Below are 22,856 nucleotides of genomic sequence, written 5' to 3' on the forward strand. Positions count from 1 at the left end.
CATACACTCTACCACATACACTCTACCACACCTACTGAACTTGCATGAATAAGGATTTTGAACCAACAGCTTTGACATCAGGTAGTCCAAAAACAAAGCGATTTGACCATGATTAAAAAAGCATCGCAACTGCTTTCGGTCAAAATTTTGTGAAAGTCGGAAATATTTATTTCATGCACCAAGCAGTTGTGTGTAATTAATCCACTATAGAGATTAAGGTTTTGCTAAAAATAATTAATTATAGGAATAACAAATCCGATGTTTCTAGTGTCAGAAGCTTCTGGTCGAGAGAATCAGCCCAAGTGCCTATATCCAGTCATCAGTCATATTCAATATGGTTCGACTAGACATAACCAAAGCTTGAAATTTATTGGACAATTCATTCTTACCACACACAATACTTTATTTTATAAAAAAGTTAATTTACTCATCATTGCGTATGCAACAGATATGATCAGACAACACAACGACAATTACTTATAAAATTTTTAACAAAGCCACATCAGAGCCCGTGTGGATTCAGATATATGCTAACATGTACAGTCACATGTTTTACAAAGAAATGGCTTCTCACAAGTATGAGGCAATGAGCAGAGCTACTACAGCAAATCTTACATTGATATGACTCTTATTCAGTGTGAGTCCTCATGTGTTTAGTTAAATTACTGCGTTGAGTGAAACTGCTACTGCATATTTGGCATTGAAATGGCTTCTCTCCAGTATGAATCTTCATGTGACTTGTTAGAGTGCCGCTGTGATTAAAGCTACTGCTGCATATCTCACATTGAAATGGTTTCTCTCCAGTATGAGTCCTCATATGAATTGTTAGCGTACCACTGTGATTAAAGCTACTACTGCATATCGTACATTGAAATGGCTTCTCTCCAGTGTGAGTCCTCATGTGAATTGTTAGAGTACCACTCTGAGTGAAACCTCTGCTGCATACGGTACATTGAAAAGGCTTCTCTCCAGTGTGAGTCCTCATGTGTCTTGTTAGATGACTGCGATGAGGAAAACCACTACTGCACATCTTACATTGAAAAAATGTCTTTGTAGTGGGAACTTTTCTTTTTGTCTGTACAGTGGTCGTAGATAATGATCTTATCGGTAGAACATTTTGGTCTCTTTGTAAAGATTTTAGTCCACAATATTCACCTGTAATGCAAAAGAAATGCTGATTCACCAAAATGTAAGATCTCTTCTGAAGACTACAAGATGATGGCCTTTTTTATCTTGAAGCAGCAGTTTGATAAAGCTAGCACACTTTCCTTTTTCCTTTACACCTAAGGCCAATCAAGTTAAAACATGGACACGGTAGAACCTTTTCACAGTTCTGTAGCACAGACACTGTAGTACCACACACACATGTATTGTCATATCACAGAAGTGTCATTTAAACCCTTCAAGTAATAAAATGGAATTGTTTAGAGTGCTCATCTCATGAATGTCCAATTTGGACAACAATTCAAACATGGTCTAAGTTTAGCGAAACAATATTGAAACATACTTATATTGTCAAAATTTATCATCAGATGTAAAACATTCATTATGAAAGAATATTTTGCGTGGTTAAATTTAAACATGTCGCTATTTCTGTACACGTCTTACCTTATATGCTACAACAGTTACAGTCTTGATACAGTCAAGTAATTATATCAACCTCTACATGTATTTTGGTGCAAATAATTTAATGAGTGGTACTCAGGTCTATCTATCCTTATTGTTTAGGTTGATATATTAAAGATTGTTTTGTCGGGTATGTACTTGCAATCAGCTTATATATACTATTACCAAAGTAAACAGAGAGGTTTACAACTAAGTACTCAAAAATTATAATATAAAAACTGCAAAAAGTGCCAACAAAAGATATTAAACAAATGCAAAATTAATTTCGGTGTTTCAACAACACTCAACTCAAATACAGTCAGAAACTGACCAACTTGAACCAGAATGGCAAGCTTCAAGTGAAAAACTGAGAGCGATACAATTCTATTGTCTTAAGCAAACAGCTACATTTCAGCTGGAGCTATCAATTGGTCATCCAAGTTGAAAAAATAGACTGGCTATGTAATTCTACAGCCCTCTGACAACTGGTACTAAAAAGTGCATATGAGAAAAACGAGTCCATGATGAGCAAGAAAACGATATGTTAAAGTGTGAAAAAGAAGCTTAAAACTCTCTAGTAGTTTTTATGTCAAAATTGGCTATTAGCGAAAGTTTTGACAGAGCAAAGTTAGAGTCATTACAAAATTGGTATAATTGTGACAACGAAAACAAACTGATGATGTCCCTAAAAGGTTCTATGAAAAAGGAGTTAATTACCATATTGCTATTTTGTGATGGAGTCATGGTTCAAAACACACTTGATGTAGATTAAAGATGTGAGCTTAACACGCATAAGAAGGACGTTAAAGAGGCGCAAAGAGAAAACACTGGAGACAAACCAGTAATGGAGACTGATAGAGACGCGGCGAGACAGGAGAAAAAAAAACAAAACACAACAAATGTGAGTAACCCAAAAATACACGCTGTCAGGAGTAAAATTAGATAGAGCATTTTGTTCAGTGTTGGTAAAGTGAAAAAATTGGCTGACTGCAGGTAAAAGATCAATTTATTCGTTAAGATTTCATTGTTGCACAAAAATCATAAGTTACAAAAACGTTTTCAAGTTTTGCGTTTTAGGAGTAGCTAAATGCAAAACAATTGTGGTGCTAAGCTCGGAGAGATGTGATGCAGAAAAAGAGATTTGTGATTTCAAATTTCAAAGCCTGCTACCTTCTAAGATGCTGTGACATGTTTTTGCCGGAATAGACTAATACTTACTACAATATAAAACAACTAGATACTACAGGGTGACTATCCTTCTTATGAGTGCTTGATCACCACCATTCTGCATTTGGACAAAGAACCACCAGATGCTATAGCAAAACTGTCCGTCTCAACTTGCTGTCAGGCCAGACCGTCTAACCTACTACCCTTTCAGATGCCATGTGTTATTCTTGCTGGTGAGGCAATGACTACTGGAATAGATAGCCACCGGATAGCCTAATTATCCTTTCTATGACTGCTGGAACACTACCAAATGCTATAGTCCAGTTTTCCTGCAATTTTGTTTCTGGACAAAGAACGTCCATATGGCTATAGCTGAACTACCTGATTCAAGACTGGTAAAAACCCCGCATATGCTAAGGTCAGACCTAAAAATCTTGCTCTTACGGAGACTGGCTAACCTATCCACCAACTTCATCTCTGGAACAAGCATCATCAGATGTTGTGAGAGACAGGAAAAAGGAGAATGAGAGATAGGGGAAGGTGGGAAAGAGAGGGACATGAAAAAAGAGACAGATAAAAAGAGAAAAAAAGAGAAAGATAATTTTACCATGACAATTATATTTCAGGATGGAATACTCTAACCAGACTTTTAGATTGCAATTTGGATGCTCATGAACGCCAGGTTTCTAATTGATGAATAATATAATAGCAATAGCTGACAAAGTGTATGCACATTAGTGCTACTACACTGGTGTGCTTGGCTTTAACTAGCGAACGATGAGCAGTTACGTCAGAATTTTACTCTCAACCTCTAGAATCTGTCAAATGGCTAAAAGTCTGCACGCGTCCTAGTACTTGGTTTGACATCAAGTTTGCAGACTATTCAAAGCAACTTCAGGCTATTTTACCACTACCCACCCATTATACTAAATATTGTGACACCATCACCTTGTCGATAACATAAAAAAATTTATTGCCAAAGCATCTCAAAAATGAATATTAATTTAAGAATAGATGAGTGAATTGACTCTGAGCAGAGAAACCAAGCCAAATGATGAGTAATTCACAACCCGCATCATTTGACAAAACTTGTAAAATGCAACAGTTTCTCGAGAGTAACCTGAGAGACTACTAACTAGTAAATCTAGGAAACCAGACACAACTGGTAAGTCTTGTCTAGGAGAAATGTAATGGTATAAAAAAAGAAAGTATTAATATCACAATAGAATTGTTAAACCTCTCATTGTATTGTATGATGGAATTTGGTGGGCTCAGACTACATTAACGTCAGAGATCACAGTGGTTTTGCGTAGACATGGCAGTTAAAACAAGTAAATAAATCTAGGAAACGACGTAGCATTACACGGTATGAAGGCAAGTAGAAAATCCAGTTTTCCTTTACTACAATAATTGTGAGTGCCTTTCTTTATACAAAGATCAGTCATTTCCTGAGAATCATAGTAAAGAGATGCCAGACCCCAAAGCACCGGTGAGACGAAAGGGTACATATAAACTGTTAGGGAAAGCAGTGTCTGAAGAGGCAGCAGTATCTGTCACTGCTAGAAGAACCACAGTCATTTAGGCCAGCCTACCATGCTGCCTGTAGTGCTCCTTATAGGAACAAAAAAAATTGTGGAAGTGTTAGGAGAGAAAGTGCATTCGGATCCCATGAGAAGGTCAGACCCTCTAATATATTGAATGAAAAAAGTTATACTAAGTGAGTGACCGTGCTAAAAACGTACATGTAGCTGGACCAGTATCCATAATAGTAAATTTGTGCTCTTTTTAACTGAGCTGCCCAACAATGAAATGTTGGACAAAGATAGTTATGAGAGGAAGATAGTGGATATTGAGAAAAGTAAAGGATATATAAAGGAAGGTCGAAGAGAAAATGGTGAGAGTGACAGGAAAGTGTGAGTAGCAGTCACCGAATCACAGAAGATATTCAAGGTAGCTATACAGCAATCAGTCGAAATTTGGAGGCTTATATAAGTAGGTCTGGGCCTACATCATCACCTACGTCTGCGGCGCCACCTTCTGTGCAGTCTTAGATCATCCAAGAGAAGCATTGTCATGAGATGCCTGTCATACCCACTTCCATTAGTGAGAGCAAGGTTAAGACAAAATAGATGTAGCTGAAGATGAAAAGTCATTATTGACCCAACCAATAGGCTGCAGGCTAGGCAGTAGTCACAACAATGACGGTAGTGACACTAGTCATGGTGGCAGTGTTGGTAGTGACGGTTGTCACGGTATAACTTGGTAGTGACAGTTGATCCTGTGGCAGTATTGGTGGTGACGATCAGGTTGATTAAGAAAAGAGTGCATACTGGCTAAGGTGCTGGCTCTAAAAATGTATTTTTGGCAGTGGCAGCGAAATGAACGAGACAGAGGCGCAGCTTTGGAGACAACCCAATGGAGTCGGGTAACGAGCATCGCAAGTCACTATGCATGTTCATCACTAGCTCTGGTGAGGCCAATAAAAAAAGAAAGTACGTGATGTACGATGAGAATTGAGGAGGTTCAAGCTGAATTGACACCTGAAATTACAGCAGTTGCGGCTAGTCCCAGCAGTTATGATTAGCAGATCAAGTCAGAGGATAACCTAGTATCACACGATAGAAAAGCGACAAGAAATACAGCTTTTTTTGCTAGATAAATCTGATTACATGTCTCTAAACAACACAATAAAATGTAAAGAAAACTGATGTGTCCCTTTACTACTTCACAAGCAAACATACCACTTAAGTACAATGGCAATTTGTATTTCCCAATATATAAATAATACAGTTGAGATTATGCAATAAGCAACAACAACTGCATGGTTTGAGACTCTCGGCCCCGACCCTAACATCTCTTGCCACCACACCATCTCCCAGTAAAGGGCATGGGCCCTCCAACTTACAGACATGGATGAGATAAGTTAGGTCTAGAGCCAATGCTTTCGGGTGCCTTGCTCGAGTAATCACACCTCTTTCACGGTGAAGGCTTGATCAGAACTGTTAGGCTTCAAGACCTGGATCAGATTGGCTATCTATTGGACCATCTCTTGCCAGTGGCGGCTGTCCCCATGAGCTGCCTGAGCAGTGAATCCGCAGGTTGGCAACCAAGTATTCACGCCAGTCAGTTCTTGTCAAGCTCTAGGAGTCAAGGAGCTAGTACAACAGTCTTCCTCAAGCTGCCGGGTCAGTCCATGTGTATTTGTGAGATTGCCGAGTCAACACTGGCTCTGGCGACTTGGCGATGTTCCAGAGGGCTGCATAAAGAAAACAGAGTAGGGTTGTCAAGTCAGCACTAGCTTCAGTGACTCAACTGATCTCTTCCTCCGACTCCAGGAAAATGAGCCACTTTGTCACATCTACATGGCACACTGTGTTTCCGCATTTACCAACTCCAGGTAACCCTGGTACGGCAAGACTTGATCATGCGACTCATGCTGCCACCAGCACAGGCACACAAAGATGATGAAACATGGGAGGATATGTTAGCGACTCCTCCTAAAGCTCTTCGTGAATCTACATAATTTGACCGGTTCTGCATGGCCTCCTTCCTTTGGCCCCAAGTTTCTTGCGCAATCAACCTTTCGGTCTTCACGATGGCGTTCTGCTCCATTGGTCAGTCACCTTTTCTAGAGCTTGGTGGAACAGAATTCTTAGTGGCAACCAGGAGAATGATCTGGGTCGACTCGTCTGCCTGCTTGGTCTCCATAACTTGAGAGACCTGAGCCAACTCAGATAGCTTTGCATTTTCCAGCTCTGCCTTTTCCACTTCCGCCAGGCAGTTGAAGTTTTCAAGATTTTCGGTGCCAATGATTCATTGAAACCTGACTGGCTGGTGGCTCAAGATCCCTGCCTTGGGAATGTACCATAGCTGCTAGTTTAGGTCGGCTAGTCGAGGAAGTCCGAGCGCCAAACCAGGTGTGACTCAACCCAGGTTTCTCTACAATTATTACCAAAATCGCTTGTAGAGGCAGCCTGACCAAGACACACCTCAACTTCTTTTACATCCTCTGTGTAGGACCACCCTGCATCGTTTAGGTATGCTGCATCCATGCTTTGACTCGCGATGACAAGTTCCTTGTTGGATTCTAAAATACATTATTAAGTGTTCCTTTTCACTCGCCCTAAAGGCCTCAGCTGGCTCAACATTTCTTTTAATGAGTTGTTATACTCTTAGCTGAGACTCCATGGTGACAGGTTCATAGGTTGTTGTTCGTAGGTTCGAATGTTGTAAAACATTCGGTGGAGTAATATCGATATAGGTTTCAGACAAAACTTGCTCGTTAGCCATCAATTGCAAATGACCTTTCACAGCTATATTTTAAACTTGGTACTTTCCCGTGGCCTTGATATCGCTCATACGGAATCGTATATGATAGGTTATTGTCGTGCTAAGACACGCCCACTCTCACATACCAATCTGGCTTTTTAGCTATGCAAGCTAGCTGAGAGTTATTCTTGATAGCCTTAAAGGTGAGTTCTCCAAGACTCTGGGGCTGCTCTGGCTGTCCCGAATTTTCTAAAGTTTTGTCATTTAGATTAGTCTTTTGGATTTCTTCCAGAAGAGTTTCGGCCCAATGTTTCAGCTCCCCAGTTTTTGTGGCACCTTATTTTGGACAGGACAGATCCATCTTAGCCTCTGGCCAGGGCTCTGGCTCCGCTTTTTGTTCTCTTGTCCCTTTTATAATGGAGCCTCTGTGGTCACTGGTGCTTGTTCCAACTACTCTGGGCATGCATGGCAAAGTTTCAGCCAGCCTTTACTTTGGATTGAGAATTATCCCTGTCATTCCAATAAGTATGTGTAATTGAGCCATCCTTTTATAATTTGGTATGGTTTCATAAACCTCGTTTGTAGGAGGTTGGAGTTGTCCCACTGATAGCAATAGCTATCGAATTATCAAAGAGCAGACAGAGTTCAGCAATAGTTATCACATGACTTGGCAGCTGGTAAAACTATCGTATTATCATGCCTGAGAAGATCAAAGATTGTGGGAAGGGATAGAAAAAGGAGAAGCTGCAGAAAAAAATCAGCAGAAAAAACAACAAAAACTACAGGCAAACTCGGATAACTCAAACTTCACGGGACCGAACGAAAGTGTTCGAGTTATCAGAGCGTTCAAATTACCAGAGCACTGTCACAAGTCCATGTATTTATTAGTAGATAAATGTACATATACAAACTATATATAAATGAAATGCATAGATGACTTGGTGCAAATTAAAAGGCTTCTACTGTGAAGTTTAAAAAAATTTCATCAGAAAGTATAGAGACTTTTCAATCACTTGAGGTCGGTTTGCCGTTTTAGGTGATGTGATTGCTAGGACGTTGTCAGATTAAAATTGGCAAAACTTGATTGCTGTTGAAATGCTCAGAAGAAAAGACATCTTTTTCTTTTGAGTGTTTTAATCAAAATCAACTTTGCCAGATTTTCTTTAAGTTCATTCAAAGGTTAGCTCACTTTTCCTTGCTTTCAGAGGGCCATTGCTAAGCAGATGTTTGATAAAATTTGAACTTTTTGCAAAATTTTAGAAAAGCCGTTAACAAAAATATTTTGCCGATGATGGTAATAAAGACATTTATGAACTACTAAAAGTTGAGGTTTATCTCTATGGCTTGGAATGAAGTGATATTCTAAAGCGATAACAACCGTCGCAGTAGCCGTTGGGCAAAAAAATGTTCGAGTTAACCAAGTTAAGGTCGAGTTATCTGAAGCAATTTATCATTGCGTGGGAGCGGATCGAACAAATCCATTCGAGTTAACCATGTCTTCGAGCTACCCGAGGGCGAGTAATCCGATTTGTCTGAATCTACAAAACTATCGGGTTATATTCTTTTTTATTATTCGATAACGATATATATGTTTTGGATGTTTTGATAGGCTAAAAATAGGCAACATATTCATATCGAGAAGATAACTACCGACTATCACAGTCGACTATCGAGTTATTGTGCAACCCTAATCTATACTCAGTCTGCAGAGGTGTAGATGGGTGGTTCCTCCCAAGGCTTTTGTCAGATCTCCAAAAACCCAGTGTTTTTCCGCAGTTACAGCTAATAATCTTTTAAAAATGACTTGCGCTTTTTCAACTTTGTGTTTAGCCGATGAAATCATTGAGCCAGTTAACTTCAACAGTATTTATATCCTGTAACTTAATCCAGTCAACTTGTTAATATTAATTCATTAGTCATTCAGTAATTCATATTCGTTTAACTGGGAGGCATCTGACATCAGAGCTAATCAACAGAAGTTATCACTACTATATGATAAATCTTTAACTAACCAGTTGGGTAGAGATCCTCAGCACCACCATCATATCCTGGTTCTATTTTCACTTCTGTAACTCCTACAGCAAATATGAGTGTTCAAGAGGAAAAGAAAATAAAAAGTTTCGTGTTCGTACTGTAAAACCTGTATTTGAACGTCACTTTTCCTGGAACATCACATTTATTTGAAAGCCACCTCTATTTGACCGTCGCTATAGGAGAATGGTTGAAAAATAGAACGCTACCCTTTAATTGAACATTCCTTTTATTTGATTGCAACTTTTACATTATTTGATCTTTGTCAACTCATAATAGCAAGTGACCAGTAGAAAAGTGTCCCCTAAATTGAACTAATAATGACTCGGTCACACCAATAACTATTAATTATTTTATTGGTTTCGTTCGTATTGAGGTCTATTTTCTAACTCCAAAGCTTAATGGTTTTTCCGTTAAAACTTTTGAAGAAATACCATAAAATAATTGAAAACTGTATCAGGCTAATATTAGTGCCTTGTTTAACACGATCTTGATCCTGCGACGTAAGTAAAAGACGCTTAGCAATTATGATTATTGAAACTATTTTCAGGCTAAAATTTCTGCTTAGCACGCAGCAAGTTTTATTTCTGTAAAAAGTATATTCTAAAAGACAAGTAAAAATTGTGCTCTGCTAAAAAATTGATTGAATATAATTTAAAATAAACAAAATGAATACATGAATAATATTTACTAGTTCAGCAGAGCTGAAAAATGTTTGAGGTCAGAAGTCACTGTGGAAGGTATTGGACAGAATAAAGATGAAATGGTTCCAAATGAAAGCAACAATCAAAATGCAACTGGCAAACGATGCAAATATTGTGTAAAAAGTTTAAAAAAATTCCTTTGCATGTATTATAAATATGGTTTGTCACTTGTTCTTGAACATATATATTCTTACCATTCAATAAATTGTTATTATATAACTTATAAACATGCAGATTTATAGCATACTACTTGATTGCATCCTTGTGGTGATTCAAACTCGGCCTACAATGGATTAACGCCCATAATTCCTATTATATTGCAGAGAAAAACCCAGTTTTGGCCGCAAACTGTAGCAAACATTTCGATGAGTGCAATGAGCTTTTATGCTACATAGTTAAATGCAGTTACAAAATATGCATTCAAATCTATAAGACCATCGTTGGTTAATTGCAAGCAATAGATATCAACTGGCAGTGATAATTCTCAGCTTCTCAATGCATATTTATTTGTAGATCTACGACAAGATGGAGTTAAGTTACAGCAGATTTCTTGCATCTAAAAAGGATTAATGTCGCTTCACCTGCAGGAGAGTGCAAAATATGGGAGACATTTGCTTAGCCTGTAAAAGGGTTGAACCTTTCTTTTTAAAATTCTGACAAGTTATTTGAAATATGCAACCTCTAATAAAGTATCGCTATAGGGGATGGGTTAAGAATAGTGTCATGGACATTCAAATCAAAGTTTTACAGTATGTAACAAGTTTTCATGGCCAATGTAAAAAAATTCTTCCATTATTACATCAATTATAATAATGCCATATTTACCTCCATCACTGTGGATGTTGTCTGGGCAGCTCTTTGGTTCAGAATTAGGTTCAATATCTACAACATAGACTAGTTAGATACACAAAGATGCATTGAATAATTATACTTATACAAATTATCATAAATAAATTAAATATATGCGACTAGAAACTCAGTTGAATATATTTAATTTGCACAATTTTGTCACAGAAGTCAAAATTTTCTAAAAAAAATGACTCACACTTTTTTAGCACTCATGAATCTGTGTTTAGCAAATAAAATCCGCCAACTCTTCAACCTCCGAACTGTTTCATTGCACTTATTCTTAACCTTGTAACTCAACGCAGTCAACCCCCCCCCCTTCTTCGACACTTCACTTCCACGAAGTGTAGATTGTGCAGATTGATTTCAAATTGATCATACTGGTTATTGTATGCATTTGGCTTGGAGGTCCCTGACATTAGAGTTAAGCAACAGCAGTTATCCCTATTATCTGATAAATCTTAACTAACCTGTTGGGTAGAGAATATCAGCATCTCCATCAGATCCTTGTTCTGTGTGCACTTCTGCTGCAGCTCCTAAAATAAAGATGAGAGTTTATCTAAAGCGGATGATAGAGAAAAGCTTCTTGTACATTGGTATTAAACCATAACTGTCACATACAACTTTTATCGTATTTACTAGGTAAATCAGACACGCTGATTTCGACTTTGTACTCAAAATAAAGATTTATCTACTAACCTTCCACGTCATGAAGGCTTTTTTAAAGCGTTCCAATATCCGTCTCAAAAACAACACAATCGGCATAACAAGCTCCGCCCATAAATATGTGACGTAACCTAGCTTTTTAGGAACGGAAGTTGGGGATGTTTAGTCCGTTTTAGAATAATAGAGATGGGTGCCTTAAAACCCATTATTATCTAAATTCAGCCTGTACAATAATCTCAGTCTTTTATGAAAGGTATATAAACTATTTAACATTGCTCGTAGCTTGCTAACATGATGTTTAATAAGCTGAATGCAGAAAAAATGAGCTCAAAAAAGTTAGTGAACTTTTGAAGTTTGAAAGTTAGTGAACCAATTTTAATTTGGATTGGAAAATCGGAATCAGCGTGTCTGATTTACCTAGTAAGTACAATAAAATTTGTACGTGACAGTTATGGTTTAAGTTGTCATGGTAACTATAAAAAATCCTTCTAATATAATTACCTTCATCACTGTCTGTGTTCACTGACGAATCACCAGGCTCTACTTGAATCTCAATAACTACAATATAATGTAATGATAATTTACTGCCTACAAACACAGTTATAATTAGACTAGACATTAGGGCTAACACCAAAAAAAATGTTTGCTCTAAATGTGTTGGTTAAAGGTTGACTTGCAACAAAATTCACATTGCGTACAGTTATTTGGTATCATAAGATTCACCATGTCTTACTCTGTTGTGTTGTAGGTGCAAATAATGTGGAAATGTGATTACAAGCTCTTAAAAGCTAAAAACGAACAGTTAATCGCAGCCACGCGAGACCGCCGTAGTTTGGATTCGCTTTCCAAAACGGCTCAAATGGGATGTAGTTGTTACAGGATGGTTTCTGTTTACACTTTCATGCAACTTAATTCATCGAAATATTTTCACAAATATACTTCACGCTTTCAATAAAACCATGTCTATTGTTCTTACGCGTCTGTTTTATCGTCATTGTAATGCTGTCACTTTTAGCACTGGTATCTTACTGTAAAAAATCGTTAAACTATTTAACCTTAGCTCAAAGGAGTACATATCATTGTCTGATAATCATGACGAGCCTGTTGGTTACCTGTGATAATCGAAAAGTGCTGCAAAAGTTATTTGCGAAGTATTGGGTCACATGATCAGATTATGACTTGCCAATTAGACCAAACCGAAACAAAGCTGTAAAGTAGCGAGCATCTATACTTGATCCGGGGTCTTCGGTAAAACCCGAAGTGTTTGTCATAAACTAGTGCTACGATAAGTTTTATATTGAGCTTTTTATTGGCCTTTCAATTCACGTGAGAACATCACGTGACAAGACGGTAACCAAGCTGTAATGACTACGTCAGAGAAATAAAGAGATTCCAATCAAAGGCGGCTTTTCGTTTTTGAGCTTTTAAGAGCTTGTAATCACATTTCCACGTATTTGGCACCTGCAACACAGCAGAGTAAGACATGTTGAATCTCTTGATACCAAATAACTGTAATGTGAATTTTGTTGCAAGTCAACCTTTAAATCAGTGTGACATGTTTTATATTACAATATAAGAGATAAGAACTGCCTGCTTAGCATCACCGGTCAGCATTAGCCATGACAGCAATGCTTTAATTGTACCACCACACTATATATGAGAACAAACCCTAAAAAGCCACGCTTACTCTAAACTTGCTAGTTAAAGCATCATAATAGATCAGTATGAAGTTATAATAACCATGGCTATAGCAGGTACGGTTATACTAGACACAGCAGACATGGGAATATAAAACGTGTTTAAAAGGAACATAGCTATAGCAAACATGGCTATAAAGGAAATAATAATAATAGTGGGCAAGCTTATAGAGGACATGGCTGAAGATGAACCAAAAATAGAGAAAATACCAAAAGTAAGCATGACTACAGATAACATGGAAATAGGAAATGGGTACAGAGAACATGGACCACAGAAAATACCTACATGTAATGCTAAAACCCTGAAGGGCAATTACTCTTTACCATATACATACAGTTTGGTAGCACTAACGAAACAGTTGGATAGACACTGTGACTCTCACCCTCTGTTTCTGGATCAACCTTTATTAGCATAGCTTCCATGACAGACATTAAATAGAGAGTTCAGTTTATCTAAATAAGAAACAAAATGAAACTAGATTAGGTACAAATCCATGTTCATACAACACAGTGATTGCAGGGGATGATTTTTCATCAACGACATCTAATTCTAAATGACCAAATAACAAATTAACCCGTTTTAGTCAGATTATAGCAAACATCAAAGTAAAAATATATCATTACATAAAGGACAAACAAAATAAATAGATTGATTTGACGATCATTGATGGCGATTGGTCAGACTTAACTTGTTGAAACTATCAGCAAACTTTATTGATGTAAAATCAAAAACTGACCTTTCTTACAATGGCAGGTTGTTACAAAGCACTAACTGGTAAAATTAAAAAACATCTCGGACTCTGAAAGCAAAATGCTAAGATAGCGATAAACAATCTCTAGAAATAAATCTCAGTTAGTCATCTAATCAGATGTCTGCCTGTCCAGCTATGACTATGAAAATATTGGAATGGAAATTCTGTATCGCAGAGGATTTGAGCTCAGGCCCTCACATTCCCCAGACAATTTGCTAAACCATTGAGCAACACGACATTGATGGATTCATTGGGCAATATATGTCGCTATGTGGGTGAAATTACGCATACCATTTGTGTTACGGTGCATCATCATTTTTTGCTTGCCCTCACGGCTCATATTCATAAGTTTAGCAATATTAGCTCACTCAAATTAGCCATTGGCAATGTGCCGGGCTAATGGTAGGCAACTACATTACATGCAACTGTTTATAAGCTGTTTTTAATACCCGTGCATCCCCGGAAAATCGGCTAGTATTACAATAAAGTCAAAGTTATGTACACTTTACAATGACTCCACTACCATTTGGATTGCTTGAAAGCTGCAAGTTTTGAATGATAAACAAAATAAGAGAAAACCGCATTTGGACCTAACAAGACGTAAAAATAGCACAACCACTGCAAGAAGATTGGCCTGCCACGACATCGGTGTTGGTCAAAACACTCGTGATGTTCTTAAAGTTTCATTAATGACTCAATTCAATTCTCATCGACGTATTAACAAACCAACTACCAATTCTCTGCATCACAAGTAGTGTGAGAATTAATTCAATAAAGTATTTAGGTGCAAAACACCTCAATTCGAGTCTCAATTCTTTAGCTATCCAAACTTAAATGCAACGGTTTGTTTCAATTCAATTCATCCTAATATCTGAAAATCAATTCTCTATAAATTTTTACTAAAAACGAAATATGGCAATATATAAAAATAATAATAAACCACAATTACTAACTTGACTACACAAGTCAAATAGCTGATGAGAGAGCTTGATAAATGGCTGCAGCCCTCAATTGTCTTACATAAAATGAGAAAATATATTTTAATGAAAAAATTGTAAAACTTGTACACAGTTTTCCGACAATCGTCACCTGTGAGTTGAGTATTCTGATAATTTTTTGATTGTCTTTTGGTACAAGTAGGCAGTCCCCAGGTAGAGGTGGAGCAAGACAGGTTTTTCCAGTTCGAGACGAGACTCGAGACACTGTCTTGTAAAAATTCGAGACTCAAGACACGAGTCAGTAAAATAATGAGCATTTGGTGATGATTTCACTACACAAGTACTAGCATACTTGATACATATAAAATTGATAAACCTCTTTTTAAATTGAATTTTTACCTGGTGCAAACGATTTAAATACAACATTTTAATAGTGATATGCATGTATTTTTTGTAAACAAAAGTGACACAAACAGTTCTAAAATAGCGAAGTTATATATTTTTAAGAATTTTGAGCTTGGTTGATAATAATTATTATAAACATATTGCTTTGTATGTGTATATTTTCACCATATATTGAATAGGTCTTACTTTTAATGTAATATGTCATGAAACCGATAGCCGTCGCTCTACAAAGAAATACTGCAACTAAAAGAACACAAGATAACACTTTCATTCTTATTGTTTCATTAATGTTAAGCTTTGTTTGTGTATTAACTGTAGTAAGTGAATTATATTTAAATTGTACTCATGAAATTATATGAATTACTGTATACATGTACATGTATATTCTTATATTGAACTAACAATAATGTCATTGTTAATTGAACATGGACTATGATCGACACAGCCTTTCGTTCGTTTCTCCGTGTCCGGGCAAGTTTTACCCGCAATTGGTATTATATAAAAGAGGCCCGAGTTTTATGAAGGGCAGTAGGTGTTTGGACACGATACGATAAAATACAGACATTTTACCCACAATAGTCTTGTTCATTAAATCGGATTATCCGGAGGGTAATTGGATACGACCCGGTATCTGTTTTAAGGACACAGAACTGAACTACAATATATTAACAGGGCCGTTGTCCGGACTACATGATTAGACTCGGTGGCCAACATAATCAATAGCAGCAGGTAGTAGCCATGTTTTAACAACCGTGTGCAGGCGCTTTAGTACTATTTCCTGTTTCGAGTTTGGCAATAGTTAAGTCGAGACGAGACCGATACGAGACAGGTCGATACTCGAGCGTCTCGTGTCTCGTTCCACCTCTATCCCCAGGATACCAATTTAGGACCCGTTTTATGACTGGTTTATGTTGATGATTTGGAAGTTGATGGCTTTTGTTTTTAAAATAAGTGAATGATACTACATTTTACAAGTCATGTTCAAGTATGAAGGGCTGCAATTAAATAAATAGAGCCATACTCGGTGCGAGCCAGTGGTCCACAAATAATTCCATGCTTTTAAATGCTGATAAGACTGTAATTGTGAATACCTTTTTATCTTTGTCTACTCAATATAATAATGATGTTTTAGTAAATAATGAAGTAGTCATCTCCAAATTACAAAAACAAAGTTTTTTTTAGTAGTTTTTAATTTAATTTAAATAGCCATGTAGACCAATTGATCTCTGAATGTAATGGCTGATTCTTTTTAATGAAAATGAGACAGCTGAAGGTTTTAGATTTCAATGGCGATGCTTTGAAAGTATTTTATACATCTAATATCAGGTCTTTACTATTGTATAGTGCACCAGCTTGGCAAGTGGTTTTATCACCTACGTGTAAACAAAAATAAATTCAAAATAGCGCATCAAGAATCATCTACTCTGACATGTGCTGTGAGGATAGACTAGCTTTGTTTTCACTACGAATGTTGAAAAAACTACTTTTGGTGTTAATGAAAATCATTTTGAACATAGTAATAATCCTGACCATCCGCTGAATCTGAGCATTGTTTTTAATAATCTCAGGTCTTCTTGCATAACAGACAATTTATGTCTGCCCAGCTACATTTAAAGGCATTTACGCTCTATAGGTATTCTCTATTTACCGCTCTAAGATAGCACACACTAAGAAAACATCAAACAGTTTTTCAAGTTTCCATGAAATTTATTAACAATGGCAACATGTATACATAATGAAGTGAATGAGCACAATAACTTCAATACTGTCAGCCATATAAACGTTTTGTTAGATGTGTGGATAAGAAAATAAAATAAATTATAATAATAATGAATGTCTTTGACAAACAAAAAGAACGTTTTACATGTTTTTGTGGTTTAGTGATACTGGTTGCAAAAGGAAAATGCTCTTGTTTATGCAGTTTGACCAAAATGTTGACACATTCTCTAATATAAAAATATTGGTGTCAGAAATATCTTAGGTCCAGTGTTTAAGAATTTAACTAGCAGAAAAATGTTTAGGTCTATGTTTACAATTTTTCTTTTCATTCATACTAAACCAAAAAAAATGGAAACCACATATGTATGCTGTGATTTCCAAGTAAAAAGACAACTGTTTCGTTTTTTGGCTAAAAGATGATCCAATATTCTAAATTTATTTCGGCAAAACTTTGGATAGATCTGTTAGCTCTGGGATCGGTGATTAATGTTTTTGTATAAGCACTAAAGCGAGTTGTTATAAAGGCATTCCAGCAGAATGACTGATATACGCAAACCGTAATTAATGGTTTTCGTGGCAAAAAAGTTAAGGCAGGTACTTATAAATCAAACAAAACAATAAGAGTAAATATAACAAAATAAGTGTGAAAATGAACATACTTGTCTGGATGACTAGCTCGTATATGGTAAAACACATTCAATTGTACCACAATAAAAACGGCATAAAAACATATGGCCAGTGCAGAGGCAAACCATAGAGCTATACTATATTATTGCGTAGTATATATTACTGACCAATGTAAAATACACTGCGATATTGAGCCCTTGTAGAAACATGCCCGGCTGGCAATGTTGAGCTGCACTGATTTATCAGTTTTGGGGCACATTAAAAAACACGTTGGTTCACTTAGGATATCTTTGTCCATGATGGATTTTACATCAACACAGTATTAACCTAAGGTACCAGAAAATCGATTCAATTTATTTGTGAGTTAAGCCTTAAGGCTTACTTAAGTAAGCATGCTAGCTTGAATGCCTATAGCTGCAAAACACAATCTCAGTGCAAATGTGGTGCATTTGCTCATTCTTGTAAACAGAGGTATTATATAGTTAGCACTAAAAATAACCATGATCACCTTAGGTGCTCACTCGCTATTTTACATCAGCTTATATGATCTGCTCACACCAGAACATTGTTTTTCGTGCGTGTCATTTGTTTATATGCGGTTGCAGTGTTGTTGGGAATCTCTTATAGAGTACTTCCAATTAGGTGGGTAATCAGAATAGATGCATTATCCAAATATAGCTAATTTAGGTTTAGTAATATTCAGCTAGTATTCTGTTATTGCTATACAGGCCTTGATAACTTTTGTTTGTATTTTCATCAAAGAATCAAAAAACATAATAGAAAAATCAATCTATATTTAATGATGAGGGCCCACGTGCACAATAGCATAGCTGGTCAAGGTGCAGAGCCCGGGTAGACAGTCAACAAAAACAAAAGTTCATTTACTGCAAAAAAAAGCTATGTCAGAGAGTCAAGGAGCCATTGTTTCAGAGTAGTTCGAAAAACAGTCTTCAGAAGCTGTTCTAATAGCCTACTCTTATTGTTACTATTTCTGTGTGTCTAGGTCATACAACGATTTCAGTTAGCGTTAACCTTCTCTAGACTGATTGTATTAGTGATTGAAATAAATGTCAGAAATAAAATTGGAAGGAACACCTCCCTTGTTGAGGTGTTCTGCAGATGTCATCCAGGTCACTTTGATGAGCTTTGCCCTATCTAGGCCTCCTATTACTATTATAAACATGCTTTTGGAAAAGAGAGCGTTTACTGCCAATCTCGTCGAAATGCTGTTTGAACATAGGCCTTTGAAAAAGAAAGCACTACACCTCTGAAACAACAAGCTGCAATTAATCACCAACCGGAGAAGTCTTGACTTATGAAAACCTAATTATCCGACACCTAAAGGATCATTCCCATTGCTAGGAGATTACACATGCTGCAACTTCGTGAGAGCCAACACTACCATAACCTGCAATTCTACTATCTCATATGCGGTAACAAGAACCGTCCCTTCAAACACCTGAGCTACCAGACCAAGGGTTAGGAGAGACCAAATCCAGTTAATAAAGAATAGCCAGCGAAATACACACCTGAGACGGTGCCTAGGGACTACCTCCCCTAAACGTCCGAACCAAGACCAAACCAAAGCAAGAAATGACCAGCCAGAAATGACAATTTAATATCAGACACAGCCACAAAAGTAACTATTTTTGAAATTTTAATATTCATAATTTTTCCACAGGATCTTTCAGAACATGTTGTAATCTTTTGCACGTCACATTTCTTTTAGACAATGATACCCTGACTTATTTTTATAAATAGTAAAAACAGAATAAATACTGCAGCATTTTTCTAAGTTCAGCATTCAGTAACTGGATCTACACAGAGCAAGGCAAGTTGAGATATTTTACAATATAAAGTAAAGCAGTTGCTGAGTCCTACAATTTTTGGGAGTTATAGACTTATTTTAAAACTTATGTATTCAAGTCTTGGATTTTAATTAATCGGTTAACTTTTTCTCCTGCCTTAATGATTTTTACTTGATTAATTTTGTTTAAACTACTTAATTAGTATCTCACACTTTATATTTTGTGACTGATTGTTCTTTGACAAATTCTGTCTTTATTAAAAATAGAACATTGTGAACTTTGCTGAAACAGTTTAATTATTGAGCTAGTAGGTTACCCCACAAGTTTTGCCTTGGTGGTAATTCGCAAGGTCAATGAACTTTCATGCAACTATGTCGATGCATCAAAATCATAACTGCATGTCTTGAGTTCGGGTTGTTGGTATTTAAAATCCAGACATTACGCAATAGAACTAAGGTTCGTTTTTGAACATTAGTGGAGTAAATGACAATCAGCGCACACCCTCAAACAACTTCACCGATGTATCAGAGGCAAATTCTTTACACTATCATACTTACTAAACCTAATTTTTTAATCGTTTTTAATATGAAACTAGGCAAAAGTTGCAAAGCAGTGCGTGTCGAGTATGTTTAATCTGCAATAAAATATAACCATGAACCACATTTGCAGAATTTTGTTGCATACGTTAACATAACAGGTACATCACCAACTCACGTAGTATCAGTGACTACTGACTAATATGTAGGCCTAATGTATGCAAGAGCTAATACAGTGAACAACATATGACTGGGTCATAGTATAAAAAGTGGATCAAAATATGCAAACCTAAGCTTAATTTTGATACAAAATAAAACAACACTGCCCAACATTTAAATAATTCTTATAGCACTCAGATTTTAGTATGATACGTGATTACTGGCAATACATTAACATAATTACATGTATATGTAATTTCGTAATACGATTTAAGAAGCATTTGCAACGACTGACGTAATGTTCTTCTTATTTGCTGTATATATGTGAATTATCTTCTAAAACACATAAAATTCGTTGCATTTCTGGCCAATACTTTTGTATTATATAGATCAAGACATTTATGATAAAAAATTTAAAAAGGTGTAGAACGAAGACCATTTTAATAAGTGCAAAGGTATTGCCAATTATGCGTACTGCATGCTAATCAAATTTAAATGCACCCTTTGAAATTGAAAAAAATTACTTTAAATTCAGTTTTCCACTTTGTCACGCACCACTGTCCCTACCTTTGTTTTCCTAAATAAATTTACTAAATTTATTCGGTGTTTCGAAACGCCTTTGCGTCAAAATAACATAGACGAGTGTTTGGCTCGCTACGACGGCAAGCTGAAGCTTAATATAGACAGTGCCGTATACAGGAAAGTCGTGCGACCAAAACCGGAAACAGATGTGCTGGCTCTCAAACAAACGGGCTGCAGCTACTGTCTTCATGAAATTTTCAATGATGAGTTCACAACATTAACAAACAAAACTAATTTTCGTTTGCTTCAGCTTTGAAATTAGAATATGAACTATCACAACAAAGTCTGCTTCTGGAAACTCTCAGTTTATAAAATTTTCTTAGCTAATAATAATTACTGGTATTCAAAGGTTAACACAGTCTGTGGTCCTGCATCAAGCTGAGCTTTGTACATATATGGCGGGCTCTCAGTGAAAATAGTATTTGTCATATATAAATGAGCAGCAATAAAAAACACAAAAAACTTGCAAAATAACATAACATAAAAGCATAAGTTATTATAGGTATGCTGAAATAGTTACTACAAAATTGTTTCAATATGCCGAAATGATATTGTTCTGACAGAAAACCCTTTAAAGCTAAATATTGATCAGATTTAGGTGGTGAAGGAATAAGTTCTAAGTGAGCGATGTGGCAAATAACAATAGGTATGAGAAAAAAGCATGACTGATTGAACATATACTCGCAATGAGAGGGCAAGTCCGCATCAACACTCCGCATAATCACCCATTGATTACCTCCATTGATTGACTGGTTCTTTATCAGGAAAACCACTTTTCTTGCAGGATGTTCTAGCTTTTTGCTTGAAGAGACTCCAACCTTAGCCGCGTCCTTCCGCACCCCTTTAGCTTCATCAGTTAGTGCCTTGCTGATCCATCCAAGCTTCCATTGACTGCAAATAAATGTTACCATTTTTAATTATGACAACATCACCTAAAGCTAAGTTTTTTCTATTTCTTTCTTTCTTACAAACTACTAAGATAACCAGTTTTACATTTGTTCAACTATTCATTAGCTGAATTCACTGATGAAGCTCACTCCGCCAAACAGCGCTGACTGTAGCATAAGTATTTCGCTGCCTTACCACAGTTTGGTTGAGCTCGCTGTGTGAGGTGTGACAATATTGGCCTTGGTGCAGTGCTCATTGTTGTATAATCGAGCTGGTGGGCCGCGGGCTACACTAATGCCCGAGGTCATGGAAGGTACGAGAGGTTACGGGAAGGTACGAGAAGTCAAGGCGAGTATAAAGACGTCGGGGGATTTGGAGGGAGTTCTTCTTTGCTTCAACCACATGTGAGTATGCACATTTATACTACATGGCGCAGTTGACAAAATTTTGATTTTTTTTTTAGTGTTAACGTTAGCGATAATTTTTCTGGTTACGGCGTAAGTTAAACGGTTGATTAGACCCTTTCACGGGCGTGCAAGCGAGGTGACGTGAGGTAGGGTGGTGTTGTGAGGTGTTGTAGCGGTGAAGTAGCGGCGCTGTTGAGGTGTAAATATTTATTGCATATTCGGAGGTGGGAATTACACTTATTTTATACGAGTGGGGTAGAGTGGATTGGTGGCGTAAGATATATTGTGTTGGGTAGAGATGGAGAGTGGGTTTCCGAAGCTGGTATTTGGTGAGCACGGTGATGGGTCGTGGGAGAGATTCATAGAGGAGATGAATTTATGTATTGAGAGTGCTGTTGAGAAAAGAGGTTACGAGGGTGAAGGTGTCAATAGATGCCCTATTATGAGAGGTAGAGGTAGGTTAGTGCCACTATTGAGAGCTATTGGGCACAGTGGTAGAGAGGTATTGAAGAGTGCAGGGTTTGACGTAGATGGCGTAAATTCTACTTATGAAGGGGCAGTGGAGGTTTTGCAGGATTACTATGGTAGACAAGAGAGTATGTTCGTAAAGGGGCATAAGTTCCTTACGGCTAGGCAGGCACTTGGGAAAATTGATAGAGAATATTTACAACGGGTAGAGAGTTTGAGCAGATATGCAGAGGTGACTAACAATTATGATAGGGTAAGGTTTGCCCTTATTGTGGCGGTTAACGGGTTGAGAGATAAAGAAGTAAGCAGAGAGTTAATGAAGAATGCCAATCTTACTTGGGCGTTATTGCAGGAGGCATTGAGGGCTCGTGAAATGGCCAACAACTCTGATAGATTTTTGAGAAATGAGAGTAGAAGTACCGATTTAAAGAGTGAGGTTAAGCAAGAAGTAGCAAAGGTATCAGAGTTTGATAGTCGAGCACAGTACAGGAGTAATGATAGAGATAGAAGTTATGATTCAGCAGGTAGATTTTCCCTAGGGGTAGCCCTAGGAGTAGTAGAGAGTATTATGGTAGTGAAGAG

General features: G+C 37.0%; 1 protein-coding gene across 1 annotated transcript; it reads right to left on the minus strand.

Moving 5' to 3' along the window:
• Nucleotides 1-437: 437 nt before the first annotated feature.
• Nucleotides 438-20,563, minus strand: LOC137386794 (gastrula zinc finger protein XlCGF8.2DB-like). Its single transcript, XM_068072942.1, has 7 exons — nt 20,497-20,563; nt 13,369-13,438; nt 11,790-11,846; nt 11,093-11,158; nt 10,602-10,658; nt 9,054-9,116; nt 438-1,155 (listed from the first exon to the last, which is right to left on the minus strand). Exons 2-7 carry the CDS (start codon nt 13,415-13,417, stop codon nt 629-631), a joined length of 819 nt encoding a protein of 272 aa, XP_067929043.1. The 5' UTR covers nt 13,418-13,438; nt 20,497-20,563; the 3' UTR covers nt 438-628.
• Between the last annotated feature and the right edge of the window lie 2,293 nt (nt 20,564-22,856).

The sequence above is a fragment of the Watersipora subatra genome, chromosome 2, assembly GCF_963576615.1.
Source record: "Watersipora subatra chromosome 2, tzWatSuba1.1, whole genome shotgun sequence".
NCBI classification, from domain to species: domain Eukaryota; kingdom Metazoa; phylum Bryozoa; class Gymnolaemata; order Cheilostomatida; family Watersiporidae; genus Watersipora; species Watersipora subatra.

What these genes read in the sequence shown, in the direction of transcription:
- LOC137386794 (XM_068072942.1), bottom strand. Translation starts at nt 13,417, where the DNA reads ATGTCTGTCATGGAAGCTATGCTAATAAAGGTTGATCCAGAAACAGAG. An exon ending in GGTTGATCCAGAAACAGAGG is followed by an intron (nt 11,847 to 13,368) that starts GTGAGAGTCACA and finishes ATTATATTGTAG; the next exon opens with TTATTGAGATTCAAGTAGAG. An exon ending in TGATATTCTCTACCCAACAG is followed by an intron (nt 10,659 to 11,092) that starts GTTAGTTAAGAT and finishes TCTATGTTGTAG; the next exon opens with ATATTGAACCTAATTCTGAA.